The 14,363-nt window shown below is 44.6% G+C and overlaps 3 protein-coding genes across 11 annotated transcripts in view; 2 read left to right on the top strand and 1 right to left on the bottom strand.

The window, feature by feature from the left end:
• Positions 1–6,814, top strand: part of CUNH11orf52 (chromosome unknown C11orf52 homolog) — a 9,630-nt gene extending 2,816 nt beyond the window's left edge. For both annotated transcript variants that reach the window (XM_017883228.1, XM_017883227.1), the window contains 3 exons: positions 4,281–4,318; positions 5,606–5,667; positions 5,905–6,814. In XM_017883228.1, coding sequence (XP_017738717.1) covers positions 4,281–4,318; positions 5,606–5,667; positions 5,905–6,144 — 340 coding nt within the window. In that variant the 3' untranslated portion in view covers positions 6,145–6,814. The remainder of the gene's footprint in view (positions 1–4,280; positions 4,319–5,605; positions 5,668–5,904) is intronic.
• CRYAB (crystallin alpha B) overlaps positions 1–7,241 on the bottom strand; it is a 19,856-nt gene extending 12,615 nt beyond the window's left edge. For 4 of the 5 annotated variants that reach the window (XM_017883224.1, XM_017883223.1, XM_017883226.1 and 1 more), the window contains exons 1-2: positions 6,994–7,241; positions 6,537–6,634 (exon numbers count right to left, since the gene is read on the bottom strand). In XM_017883224.1, the coding sequence (XP_017738713.1) occupies positions 6,537–6,634; positions 6,994–7,224 (329 nt within the window). In that variant the 5' untranslated portion in view covers positions 7,225–7,241. Of the gene's footprint in view, positions 1–3,661; positions 3,677–6,536; positions 6,635–6,993 lie in introns of those variants that run through there. The other variant, XM_017883222.1, reaches the window with a different exon arrangement.
• DIXDC1 (DIX domain containing 1) overlaps positions 7,057–14,363 on the top strand; it is a 100,528-nt gene continuing 93,221 nt past the window's right edge. Inside the window, exons 1-2 of one of the 4 annotated variants that reach the window (XM_017883219.1) lie at positions 7,057–7,323; positions 9,778–9,870. In XM_017883219.1, the coding sequence (XP_017738708.1) occupies positions 9,814–9,870 (57 nt within the window). In that variant the 5' untranslated portion in view covers positions 7,057–7,323; positions 9,778–9,813. The remainder of the gene's footprint in view (positions 7,324–9,777; positions 9,871–14,363) is intronic. The other 3 variants (XM_017883214.1, XM_017883213.1, XM_017883216.1) reach the window with 3 other exon arrangements.

The raw sequence follows: 14,363 nt of genomic DNA, 5'->3' as shown, positions 1-14,363 counted from the left end.
GACAACATGGCAAAACACCATCTCTACTAAAAATAAAAAAAAATTAGCCAGGCATGGTGGCACATGCCTGTAATCTGAGCTACTCGAGAAGCTCAGGCATGAGAATCCCTTAAGCTTGGGAGACAGAGGTTGCAGTGAGCCAAGATTGCGCCACTGCAGTCCAGACTGGGCAACAGAGCGAGACTATGTCTCAAAAAAAAAAAAAAAAAAGGAGTTTGAGACCAGCCTGGGCAACATAGGGGTGGTCCCATCTCTACAAAAAAAATTAAAAATTAGCTAGGTGTGGCCAGGCACAGTGGCTCACGCCTATAATCCCAGCACTTTGTGAGGCCAAGGCAGGCAGATCACCTGAGGCCAAGAGTTTCAGACCAGCCTGACCAACATGGAGAAACTCCGTCTCTACTAAAAATACAAAAAATTAGCCGGGCATGGTGGCACATGCCTGTAATTCCAGCTACTTGGGAGGCTGAGGCAGGAGAATCGCTTGAACCCTGGAGGCAGAGATTGCAGTGAGCTGAGATCGCACCACTGCACTCCAGCCTGGGAAATGAGAGCAAAACTTCGTCTAAAAAAAAAAAAAATTAGCTAGGTGTGGTGGTGCATGCTTGTAATCCCAGGTACTTGGGAGGCTGAGGCAGGAGGATCATCTGAGCCCTGGGGGTCGAGGCTACAATGAACCATGATCACACCACTGCTCTCCAGTCTGGGTGACAGAGAGACCCTGCCTCAAAAATGAAAATAAAAATAAAAGGGCAGAAGTAGGAAAAAGAAGAATATCCATGGAATATCTGAGTATGACTTTCACACTTATTTACTATGTGACCATAGGTAATAAGTCCCTTAATTTCTCTGTATTCATCCTCACACGTAAAATATAGATAATACATCCTACATTGTGTAGATCACAGGCTTATTTTGAAGAGCAAAGGATATACTGTATGTTAGAACCTCATAATGAATTATCTGTGGCCCTGTTACTGTTCTTTCCCAGAATTTTCATCACTGCCATGCCATAAATTCCTGGTCCTGGTTTTATCCTGTCTACTGCCTTCCATGCTTGGGGCAGATCTTGAGGATGTCATGTTATAAATAAAGCATCATTATATGTCGATAGACAAGTGAAGTGCATTGGAAAACACATAGCTTTTGGAGTAGTACATTGGATTCAAGTCCTGCCCCACTGCTCATTCATTTATCCATTCATTTATTAAACAATGTTTATTGGACATGTACTACAGGCACAGTGATAGACACAGAAGACATAGTAATAAAAGGACATTTGGCCCCTGCCTTGTTGAGTAAGAAATACCCTGAAGGTCCAACATTTGGTAACTGTCTAAATACGTGGCATATCCAATTAATGGAAAATATGTAGCCACTTCATAAAGAATGTTGGAAGAACACCTAATATCATGGAAAATTTTACTCTTTATTGAGTTAGTAAAAAAGGGCGTTAGTTGACCCATCTGTAAAATGGGAACAAAAATATGTGTTTCCTGGAATGTCGGGATTGAAAAAATAAAGCACCCTTTAAACTCTGAGATGCCTTATAGACACAGGACATCCAGAAGCACAGAAAAGCTTCCAGAGAAGGGGATGTAACAGCTTCTTTTACTCTGTCTCTTCCCAAGTGTTATTCTTTTTTCATTACTGGTTAGTTCTCTGATGGTGATAGTCATTAGTGGTCAGCTTTTACTGATGCTTATTATATGCTAGGAATCATGCTAAGTATTTTATATTTCCTGTTTTATTTAATCCTTACAATAATACCATGAGGTCTGAATTCTATTATCACACTCATTTTTTTTTTTTTTGAAACAGAGTCTCGCTTTATCACCCAGTCTGGAGTGCAGTGGCACAATCTTGGCTCACTGCAACCTTAGCCTCAGAGGTTTAAGCGATTCTCGTGCCTCAGTCTCCCTAGTAGCTGGGATTACAGGCGCGCCACCATGCCCAGCTAATTTTTGTATTTTTAGTGGAGACGGGGTTTCACCTGTTGGCCAGGCTGGTCTTGAACTCCTGACCTCAAATGATCGCTTGCCTTGGTTTCCCAAAGTGTTGGCATTACAGGTGTGAGCCACCTCACCCGGCCTATCATACTCATTTTATTAATAAGAAAACAGAAGCCCAGAGAGGTTAAAAATTTGCTGAAGGTCTCACAGCTAGTCTGAGCTCATCAGTCTGACTCCAGAGTCCATTCTAGAGACACTATACCAAACAGTCCAACCAAAATCTTTTTTTCCTCTTAAAATACTAGTAGGATTGAATAAAACTTTGTTCTCTATTTTTTGTTATCTCAATAAACCTCCAGAGGCTTAAAGATATTATGGCAATTGAAGATATTTTTATTTTAAAATATTCTTTGTTGTTATTGTTTCTGATTACAAAGGTAATAATCATTCACTGCAGAAAATTTAACTTCTGCAAAGAGCAGAAAATAAAAAGCAACCATAAATATAAGCACCCAGAGATGATGGGAACATTTTAGTGTATTTCCATATATTTTTTAAATGTGCACAGTTTTTATTCCAAAACGTATCTTTTTACTAACTTAATAAAGAGTAAAATTTTCCATGATGTTTGGTGTTCTTCCAACATTCTTTATGACATGGCTACATATATTCCATTAATTGGATATGCCATTTATTTAGTCAGTTACCAAATCATGGACCTTCAGAGTATTTCCTATTTTTTGCAATTTAAATAATGTTATAATGAATATCCATATTTGTACATGTATAATTATTTCTCAGGATATGGAATTGCTAACATCAGAGGGCATACACATTTATGTTTAAGGCTTTTTAGACTTATTGCCAGTTGCATTCTAGGAGGATTGCACAAATTTTTATTCCTATTACTACTGTAGAAGAATGCCCACTTAGTATCCTTCAATCTAAAAATAAAATCCCATCACCTGTGAATCTAAATGAATACTCACTCCATTTGGGTTGTGTCCTGGCATTGCACAATATCTAACTTGAGGCTCTGTTCACTAACATTGGATAGCCCTAGTCTATGTCTTTTAGGATTAATATTTTCTCTATCCATTTAAATAAAAATAAGTAGGTAAAGAGTAGTAACAAGTGGTAAAGAATTAGAAGATTATCTCGTTCTTAGGATAAGGCTGACTGAGCAGCGGTAACATAAAGCAAGAGCTAAAGTGGCAGAAGAAGTAGAAAAACACAGAAGTAGTTTTTCTTCTGAACCCCCGGTAGAGTTTGGCTGGAGACTCAACTGCTGTCAACTGAGCAAGCTGTAGCAAAACCAAAAGTCACATCAAAACAGAAACCTCTGTCAAATGTGTGTGGAAAAATCCTGACTTTTTCCCCCACAGTAGTCCTCATGATTTGGACGTCAGTCTTCTCTCTCTCACCCTCTCCAATTAGCAAAGAAGGAAACTTCCCAGGAGATGAGAGATCAGACAGACAAACAGGGTTGGCTCTAGCAAGAGTTGGAAATATACTAGCAAGAAAGCAAGAAAAAGAATCCGGAGTAAGCCCCAAACTATTTAGCCTATTTCCTCAGACAGTGTTGTCTCTCTGGCATCAAATAGTTAACAATCACGTAGACACACGGGCGCCATTGGGGACCCTAGGGGCTCAGAAATAAATATAAGAGGTCTGCCCTACAGTGAGGGCAGGATAGCTGAGTCACTCACCAAATTCAGTGCTCCCTGTTCTGTAGACAAAGTTCTCTAAAGGATGCTAAAGGTTAAACATCTCTCACTTTCTCTGTTAATTGAAAACAAGGACAAGGAAGCAGGGAGGGAGGTCACTTATTAAGAAAGGGCCTTAAGGGGCTGTAATTAGTTAGCCCTGGTTGTGGCAGCTTCCAGGGTTCCCAGAATAAAAGTCCCAGATTGGCAAAGACCCCAGGAAAAAAAAAAGCACTGAAGAAGAGGCAAGAGGGTCTCTGGATCCAAGAATATTCCATCATTTGGCAGGTTTCCCTCACCCTCTGCTGGGAATTAGCCTGTTAGACAATCCCAGAATAGCTCTCAAGCCAGATACATCCCTGGCATGTAGTGCCTGGTTGCCTGAGGCTGTATTTTGGGTCTGGTTATGTCAGTTGTACTACTCCACCTTCCAGAAGCATCCATGTGGGAGAGGTGTGGTACCCTTGACTAATGCTTTGAACCTGGCTCAGGGTGAATCTTTGTTAGAGGGAGGTAGGGGAAGGTCATCAGAATGTTAAGGAGACCACAGAGCAAATGATGATGGAGGGAGGGCAGAGGCCAGGGCTTCTTGCACATGGGTGATCTGTTTTTCCTATCACAGGAGCTGCCCATCAACTTTCCAGAAGAAAAAGAAAACAGGTAACTTTGGAGCTGGGGGAAGAATCTGGGGGAGGCAAATTAGAGAAGGCAATAGAACTGCCATCTTTGGAAAGGGCAGAAGGGTAGAAAAGGAATGAAAGGATAAAGGGAGACAGCACACCAAAGAGAAAAGAGAATCCAGGTTGCTGTGTTGAAGACTAGCTCTGAACCTCTGGATCTTATTCTTTCCATTATTTCAGAGTGGCAGGGTTGGTTGCTCATTCTTTCATTCATCTAGCAAATATTTACTCAGCACTTATATTGCATGTGAGGTCCTGTGTGGGTCCCAAGGAGGCAGAGAGGCACAAGAGGAAAGACACATGATCTCAGCTCTGGAAGAGCTGAAAATCAAATTTAAGAGATAAATTCATATAAACAAACAGTTATAATATCATCTACTGGTGCTATAACAGATGTGCACTTACGCTGTGGGAGAATGAGAGAAGACACTGATGTCAAAATGTCAAAGAAATAACTGGGCATAGTGGCTCAACGTCTGTAATCCCAGCACTTTGGGAGGCCAAGGCGGGTGGATCACTTTAGGTCAGGAGTTTGGGACCAGCCTGGCCAACATGGTGAAACCCCATCTCTACTAAAAAGAGAAAAATTAGCGGGGCATGGTGGTGTGTGCCTGTAGTACCAGCTACTTGGGAGGCCGAGGCACGAGAATTGTTTGAACCCACGAGGTGGAGGTTGCAGTGAGTCGAGATCATGCCACTGCACTCCAGCCTAGGCAACAGAGCAAGACTCTGTCTCTAAATAAATAAATAAAAGCAAAGTTCATAAGTCAGCAGAGGAGGGAGAAGACGGTGTTTTAGGCAGATAAATCAGTTCATGAAAAAAAAGAAAAGAGAGACTGAGTTGATTCAAAGTGACTGATTGGTGTAGCTAAGCACCTACCATCTTGCATTGTAAGTCTGTTTACTTATTTTTATTTGTCTTTCCTAGCAGGCTGTAAGCCCCCTGAGGTAGAGGAAACAGCTTACTCATCCTTCTACCACCAGAACATGGCACAGAGCCTGGCACATAATGGGTTCTCATGTTGAACTGTGTTAGGGGCTAGTGAAAAATGAGGATGGAAGATAATATGGCCAGATTGTGAAAGGGCCAGATTGTAAACCCTGCTAAGGAGTTTGGATTTAGGACTAGTAGACATGAAAGAAGTGAGAATGGAGGCAGGGAGATTAGATGGAAGCCTGCCATGATAGTTTAATAGTGAGTTGAAAAGGCAGTCTCAACAGAGACAGGGAAGAGAGAATGAATTTAAGTGGGATTTCTTCCCCTCAGGAAGCCAAGCAAGACGGACACTGAAGCCACAGCCACGACAGCTGCAGCAGAATGGCCCAAAGGTAATGACAGGCCTCTGTCCCTTCTCCGGGGCTGCTCGGACATGGGATCCCAGGAGCCAGCTCTTTTGCCCTGCAACAGACACATTTCAGTCACCTGTAGAATTCGCTGGCTCTGTCTGTCCTCCTCTGCCCCTCAAAGGAGCAAAGCGAAGGGACATCAGTCGACCTGATCCTGCATTGGAGGTGAGGGGCAAAACCAAGCCATGAATCTCCTTTAATGCTATCCATTCCTCGCAGGGCCATGAAACAACAGGACACACGTATGAGCGGGTGTTACAGCAGCAAGGGTCTCAAGAGAGGAGTCCAGGCCTCATGTGGGAAGACAGCAACTTACATTATGCTGACATTCAAGTGTGCAGCCGTCCCCATTCCTGGAAAGTGAAACAAGTGCATTTAGAAGACGCTACGGAGTATGCGACCCTTCGCTTCCCCCAGGCCACACCTCGCTATGACAGCAAGAACGGGACCCTGGTGTGAGCCTTGGGGAGGAAGGCCCAGTCCATCGTTAACCACTCCTCCTGTGGGGGAGAATCTACTGCTTTGGGGAATTGGGTGGCAACCCAGGGATGTTGGCCACGTTTTAAGCTTAAAGAACTCCAAAGCCCCTGGAATTGTGAGCGTCCCAGTTTCTCCCCTGGCCTCTTACTTGCCACTGTTAGGTTGGAGTTATAGTTGGTTTAGCTATGGGTGGATAGCTAAACTTAGCTAGCCGCATGAGGTCATGAGGTTAGGTGGAGTGTGCAGGGAGGTATGTCTTCGACCTCACCATTGTTGCTCCTGCTCTTGAAAAGTGCAGAAAGAGCAGGTAAAAAGTTAGCACGTGGGCTGATCTTGTCGGACTTTAATTAATGGTATCCTTTTTCACACACCTTAAATTCCAATGCTGAAGGGGAGGTGCTCTGGAAAAGCATTCTGAGCTTTTACATTCAGACACCAGGGCTGGCTTGGGCTGAGTCAGGTTCCAGACCTTAACAGACAAATGGGGGAAGGGGGCTGAGGCGTGGAGGAAGCGCTCTCCAACCATGGCCTACAGGACCTCAAGACACTGATAACCGACAGCGCAGCGAGGCCCGGAAACTTCCCTCGGGAGGACTGTTGGCTCTCGCAGGTGCGGGGCCGCTAGGATCAATAAATGGCCTGAGAAACATGCCTGGCGCGTTTTCTGGGGCGGGGCCCCAAGGCGCCTAGCGAGGACAGCGCATCCCGCCCAGTTTTAAGGGCGGTTCGAAAGTCCAGCCAGTAGAGAGGCCTTCCGGCCCCACCCCCAGGCCACGGTTGGAGGCGGAGCTGGAGGGGGTGGGGTTTGGGAGAACAGGGGCGGGCTACCATTGGCAGAGAGCGCAGTTCCCTTGGGGGTCCATGCCGGGATTGGTTGTTGTCGGGGGCTCCTGGGAGGCGGGTCCGGAACGGCAGTGGGAAGATCTGGGTCCAAGTGGGCGCGGTCAGGACCTGCAGGAGGCGGGATCCGGCGGGCCGGAGGCGGGACCAAGGCCGGCAGGGGCTGGCTCGGGCTGTCTGGAGGCGGGCGGGGCCTGTGGCCGGCCTCCGCATCACCATGGCAGCGGGAATGCCGCGGCAAAGCCAGAGCAGGGGCAGGCCAAGCCCAGGAGGGCTGGGGACAGAGATGCTGAACCAGACGGACCCATAATTTAAGAGGTAGGTGCTGAAAAGTGGCGGGTAACAAAAATATTACCCAGGTTGATCATCCACATCGAAACTGGGGACACGCGGAGGTGGCGAGGTTGAAGCGGGTAGGAGGCGGCTAAAATTTCAAAGACCAAACCCACTCTCAGCCTTATACATTCTTAGCGTGCAGTTTCCTGCTTCAGACTTTCAGAGCTTGGAGAGGAGGGGTAACGGACTCCCGTTTCTCAGTCTGTTCTCCGTCTCCCCAAATACCGCTGCCTCTCTGCTGGTCCCTAAGAGGGGTGGTTAAAGACTGGTAGAGTACTGAAAATGAAATTGTAGCACACGCGCACACAAAAGTTGGCAATGATAGTATTGGCCTGGCGCGGTGGCTCACGCCTGTAATCCCAGCACTTTGGGAGGCTGAGGCGGGCGGATCACCTGAGGTCTGGAGTTCGAGACCAGCCCGGCCAACATAGTGAAACCCCGTCTCCACTAAAAATACAAAAATTAGCCAGGCATGGTGGCACGGGCCTGTAATCCCAGCTACTCAGGCGGCTGAGGCAGGAGAATCGCTTGAACCCAGGAGGCGGAGGTTGCAGTGAGCCAAGATCTCGCCACTGCACTCCAGCCTGGGGACAGAGCAAGACTCCATCTCAAAAAAAAAAAAAAAAAAAAAAAAACAATAGTATATTAGCTCTATAAAGTGTGAGAATTTAAAGCACTTGCAACAAGTACATAGTTTGTAGTCAAATGTTGGCTGCCATTATATCATTACCATTATCACTTTTTCCCGGCCTGTTGTCTGGCAAAGTCAATGCAGGCAGATTCAGAAAAGGTGGGTTGGAGGGCTGCCCCCACCACTAATTGGTGGAGAAACTCTATAGCCTATTTTCTATATAGTAAATGAAGGTGACCGGGCGCGGTGGCTCACGCCTGTAATCCCAGCACTTTGGGAGTCTGAGGCAGGGTGGATCACCTGAGGTCAGGAGTTCGAGACCACCCTGGGCAACAATGAGAAACCCTGTCTCTACTAAAAATACAAAATTTAATGGCCATACCGCCCTGAAAGGCGCCCGATCTCTTTTGATCTTAGAAGCTAAACAGGGTCAGGCCAGGTTAGTACTGGCCGGGCGGGGTGGCTCATGCCTATAATCCCAGCACTTTGGGAGGCGGAGGTGAGTGGATCACCTGAGGTCAGGAGCTTGAAACCAGCATGTCCGACACATGGCGAAACCCTGTCTCTACTAAAAATACAAAAAATTAGCCGGGCGTGGTGGCCCACGCCTGTAATCCCAGCTACTCTGGGGGCTGAGGCAGGAGAATTGCTTGAACCCGATAGGTGGAGGCTGCAGTGAGCTGAGATCGCACCACTGCACTCCAGCCTGGGCTGCAAAGTGAGACTCCATCTCAAAAAAGTAAAAAAAAAAACACAAAAAACAGAAACATTAACCCGTTTTCAGAGATTATTTACTGCAAAGGTCAAATAAGATCATGTAGATGATAGTACTTTGTAAGCTTAAAGTGCAATATACACATTTCTGCCTTAGAATTATACATGCTGGACCAGGTGTGGTGGCTCACGCCTGTAATCCTAGCACTTTCGGAGGCCAAGGCAGGTGAATCACGCAAGGTCAGGAGTTGGAGACCAGTCTGGCCAACATGGTGAAACCCTATCTCTACTAAAAAAAATACCAAAAATTAGCTGGGCGTGGTGGCACGTGCCTGAGGTTCCAGCTGCTCGGGAGGCTGAGGCAGGAGAATTGCTTGAACCTGGGAGGCGGAGGTTACAGTGAGCCGAGCTCGTGCCACCGCACTCCAACCTGGGTGACAGAGCAAGACTCTGTCTCAAAAAAAAAAAAAATTATACATGTTGTCTCTCTGGGTTAAAACTCAGTTTCTGAGGATAGAGGGAAGTAAATGCCAGTAGCAGAGCTTCCAGTATTTCTCCTGATTATCTTCAGAATACTTCCTGTTGTCCTTGACTGATAAATATAGGAAGAAGGGAAAATGCATTGTTGCTTGACTAATGATAGGGGAGTATTACTCTTCACTTTATTACTATTCATACCTAAACAACTAGGTTTAGAAATGCCACTGGGTTAGCTGGGTGTGGTGGTGCACATCTGTGGTCCTAGATACTTGGGAGGCTGAGGTGGGAGGATCTCTTGAACCCAGGAGTTAAAGGCTGCAGTGAGTTATGACAGCACCAATGCACTCCAGCCTGAGTGCTGGAGCAAGACCTTCTCTCTCTCTAAAAAAAAAAAAAAAAAAATTTTAAAATGCCACTGGGATAGCCCTGTTGTGCTTGTAATATCTTCAGCTGGACTTCCTGCTAAATAGGGTCCTATTTCTGATACTTCAAGATGACTTAAGTTGGTAGGTTTTAGGGAGGGGCCTGGCCCCAACTAGGGTAGTTTAGCTTTAAATTTTTTTTTTTCCTGGCCTGTTATTTTGTACATTTCTTATTCTTCCTGTTTTAAGGTGGCCCTGATTCATCTCTTCTAGGGACTCTTGAAGATGGGGACCCAAGTGGTTATGAGATTTACTAACTCCTTGCTGCCAACAGAGCCTTCTGTAAGTTTTTGGTGTACTGTTGTGAAAAGCGTGATGATGTTACTGGAATTTCAATACAGTTCTACTTCTGGGGATTTCTCCTTCAGGACTCAGATCCTGAAACAGAATTTTAATATATTTGTCTTATTTTTTTGCTTTTCCTTCTTGTGGAAATTCTATTAATAGCTCTCTTGGACCTTGATTCATCTTTTTCTGGAATTAATAAAATGAGGCAGGGGTTGAGAAATTCTAGCAATTAATCAGAATATATGCATTTTAAAATATTTAAAGTTTATTATAGCAATAATGTATGTTAATTACAAAGCATTGGAAAAATATTGCAAACTATGATTTTAAAAACTGCAAACCATAAGTCTCCCACCCAGAAGCACACTGTTATATTCTGGAAAATATTCTTGCAGTCTTTTTTTCTGTATATATATACACACACACACATACATATATGTACATATATATATATTTTCTTTTTTTTAAAGACAGAGTCTCACTGTGTCACCCAGACTGGGTGCAGTGGCGCGATCTCAGCTCACTGCAACCTCCTCCTCCCGGGTTCAAGCAATTCTCCTGCCTCAGCCTTCTTAGTAGCCGGGACTACAGGCACGTGCCATCACACCCAGCTAATTTTTTGTATTTTTGGTAGAGATGGGGTTTCACTGTGTTAGTATATTTTTAACATGAGATCTTATGCTGTGCAAACTTTTTAACTTGCTTTGTTTCGCTTAATGTTAACATAAAATTGTTAAAATTTTTTGTTTTAATGTGGGCACGTTTGGTAAACATTATAATGGCTGTAATTTTCTTAACCACTTCTCTGTTGTTGGACTTTTAGGTTCCCTCACCCCTGCCCCCCACATTGTAAATAATTAATTTCCTTATTTACGACTATGTCAGGTCAGGTGAGGTAGTGGCTCATGCCTGTAATCCCAGGACTTTGGGAGGCTGAGGCCAGAGGATCACTTGAGGCCAGGAGTTCAAGACCAGTCTGAGCAACACAGTGAGACCACCCCCCCTTTCTTTCTTTCTTTTTTTTTTTTTGAGAAGGAGTTTCATTCTTGTTGCCCAGGCTGGAGTTCAGTGGCACCATCTTGGCTCACTGCAACCTCTGCCTCCTGGGCTCAAGTGATTCTCCTGCCTCAGCCTCCCAAGCAGCTAGGATTACGGGTGCCCACCACCACGCCCGGCTAATTTCTGTATTTTTAGTAGAGATGGGGTTTCACCATGTTGATCAGGCTGGTCTCGAACTCCTGACCTCAAATGATCCACCCACCTCAGCCTCCCAAAGTGCTGGGATTACAGGCGTGAGCCATCGTGCCTGGCCGAGACCCCCCTTTCTATGAAAATTTAAAAATTTGCTGGGTGTGGTGGCATGTACCTGTAGTCCCAGCTACCTGGGAGGCTGAAAGTGAGATGGGAGGATTGCTTGAGCCTGGGAGGTAGAGGCTGCAGTGAGCTGTGATTGTGCCTCTGCACTCTAGCCTGGACAGTAGAGTGAGACACTGTCTCAAAAAAAATTTTTTTAAAGACTTATGTCGGGCCAGGTGCTGTGGCTCATGCCTATAATCCCAGCACTTTGGGAGGCTGAGGGGTGTGGATCACCTGAGGTCTGAGACCAGCCTGGCCAACATGGTGAAATACCATCTTTACTAAAACAAACAAAAAAAATTAGCTGGACGTGGTGGCGGGTGCCTGTAATCCCAGCTGCTTAGGAGGCTGAGGCAGGAGAATCACTTGAACCCGGGAGGCAGAGGTTGCAGTGAGCTGAGATTGTGCCAATTCCAGTCTGGGCGACAGAGGGAGATTCCGTCTCAAAATAAATAAATAAATAAATAAATAAATAAATAAATAAATAAATAAATAAATAAGGCCGGGCGCCGTGGCTCATGCCTGTAATCGCGCGACAGAGGGAGGATTCCGTCTTTCATAATAAATAAATCAATAAAATAAATTAATAAATAAATAAGGCCGGAGCGCCGTGGACTCAATGCCGTGTAAATTCCCAGCAGCTTTTGGGAGCCGGAGACGGCGGGATCCGAGGTCAGGAGAATCCAAGACCATCCTGGCTAACGCAGTGAAACCCCGGCTCTACTTAAAAAAATACAAAAAACTAGCCGGGCGAGGTGCCGAGCACCTATAGTCCCAGCTACTCCGGAGGCTGAGGCAGGAGAATGGCATAAACCTGAGAAGCGGAGCTTGCAGTGAGCTGAGATCCGGCCACTGCACTCCAGCCTGGGCGACAGAGCGAGACTCCGTCTCAAAAAATAAATAAATAAAATAAAATAAAATAAATAAATAAATTTGAAAAGACGTCAAAGACTGTCAACATTTAAAATAATAAATTACCTTGTAAAAGAATTGTGGCGTCAGATTTTGTATACATCTTTCAGAAGGCAGCTGGACATTGGGAGTTAGGTCCTTGGTAGAAATCAGGCTACCTGTTGTAAAGAGACCTTGAATCTTGCGGAAAGATGATTTGATGTTAGTCTAATTACTGATGTGGAGCTCTGACACCTGATAAGTGTTAGCCCAGAGGCATAGGGGTGCATTTTCAGTGCTGTCAGAGAAATTCAAGTGTCACTTCCAAAATATCCACCAGATGTCGCTAGTCTTAATATAATACTCACCCACAGGACAGCTGGCAAACTTTTTTTTTTTTTTGAGACAGAGTCTCACTCTGTGCCCAGGCTGGAGTGCAGTAGCATGATCTCAGCTCACTGCAACCTCTGCCTCCCGGGTTTGAGTGATTCTCCCACCTCAGCCTCCAGAGTAGCTGGGGCTACAGGCATGGGACACCACGCCTGGCTAATTTTTTCATTTTTTATTTTGGTAGAGATGGGGTTTCACCATGTTGGCCAGGCTGGTCTTGAACTCCTGGCCTCACGTGATCCTCCTGCCTCGGCCTCCCAAAGTGTTGGGATTGCAGCGTGAGCCACCACGCCTGGCCAGTGGCAGATAACTTTTGAAACGTGAATTTTAAAACTTCATGTGAAAAAAGAAAAAAAATCCATAACACAGGAATAGGTTAAAAAAATCATGTAGAATATTTTCGCATATCTGCTTTGGTGTGGTTTATATTAAGCACTAGCATCTGGTGATTACTTTGGCGACATCCTACTCTAGTCTTTCACCATTCTGTCTTTTTCCCTTCTTCTGCCCACTCAGTCTGTCACATTCACCATGTATACTCTTTCCTCACATACTAGTTATTGGATTCTCAGTTTTACTAGTCTTCCTTTTACCATTCTTCCCTCCAGTCTTGTTTCTTGCCCCATGTGTTATGTGTATATTTATGTGTAACTGTCAGTTATTCAAGTTTTTACTAAAATAATGAGACCTGGCATATAATGACTTATAAGAGGTGCTCAGAATCTATTTAATGGATGTTTAATGAAACAATGTATGAATGAATGAGAGGAAAATACAGGATACTAAAAATTATTTATATTTGGCTTGAGAATACAGTAAAAGCGATAAAGAATCACATTCCTAAATTACCTATAATTAAGTGCTAAATGACACAGTATAGAACATGCTAGACCGTTTAGTGTTTCTTTTGGTTTTTTTTTTGAGACGGAGTTTCGCTCTTGTTGCCCAGACTGGAGTGCAATGGTGTGATATCGGCTCACCACAACCTCCGCCTCCCAGGTTCAAGCGATTCTTCTGCCTCAGCCTCCAGAGTAGCTGGGATTACGGGCATGTGCCACCACGCTCGGCTAATTTTGTAGTTTTAGTAGAGACGGGGTCTCTCCATGTTGGTCAGGCTAGTCTCGGACTCCTGACCTCAGGTGATCCGCCTGCCTTCCGCCTTGGGTCTTCTAGAGTACTGGGATTATAGGCGTGAGCCACTGCGCCGGGACCTTTTTTTTTTGAGGCAATGTCTCACTCTTGGCCCAGGCTGAAGTGGAGTGGTGCAGTCACGGCTCACTGCAGCCTCAACCTCCCGGGCTCAAGCGATCCTCCCACCTCAGCCTCCTGAGTAGCTGGGATTATGGGCACATACCACCATGAGTGGCTAATTTTTGTATTTTTTTGTATTAATTTTGTATTTTTTTTTTGGTGCCATTGCATTCTAGCCTGGGCAGCAGAGTGAGATGATCTTGTCTCTCTCTCTCAAAAAAAAAAAGACATTATTTCCTAGGGTCATTTAAAGTATTTTTATTGACAATTGTAATTATTTGTTTATTCAAACTGCCTGTTTCTTTATAGTCATGAATTATTGTCCATAATAGTTGTGTTAAATTTTATATAGATTTGAATTTCACCCTTCTTATTTTTACACGGAGAGAAGTCACAGGCAATATTTTTACCAATTGATGGTTTTGTTTTAAGGCTCAAAGTCTTACTTAGGCTAACATCTTACTCTATTTATTAACAGAAGTGATTAATGTTTCCTCCACTGGCTCATTCATTCCTTCAAGTAAAAATTAATGTAATCTTGCATTCTTATGGAATGTAATGTTGCATTCTTCATGTGAAAGTATTGCATAGTGGTTAAG

The sequence above is a fragment of the Rhinopithecus bieti genome, unplaced genomic scaffold (genome assembly GCF_001698545.2).
Source record: "Rhinopithecus bieti isolate Rb0 unplaced genomic scaffold, ASM169854v2 scaffold_11964, whole genome shotgun sequence".
NCBI classification, from domain to species: Eukaryota; Metazoa; Chordata; class Mammalia; order Primates; family Cercopithecidae; genus Rhinopithecus; species Rhinopithecus bieti.
The sequence above is the reverse complement of the archived record's forward strand: the minus strand, read 5'-3'. Positions and strand labels throughout refer to the sequence as shown.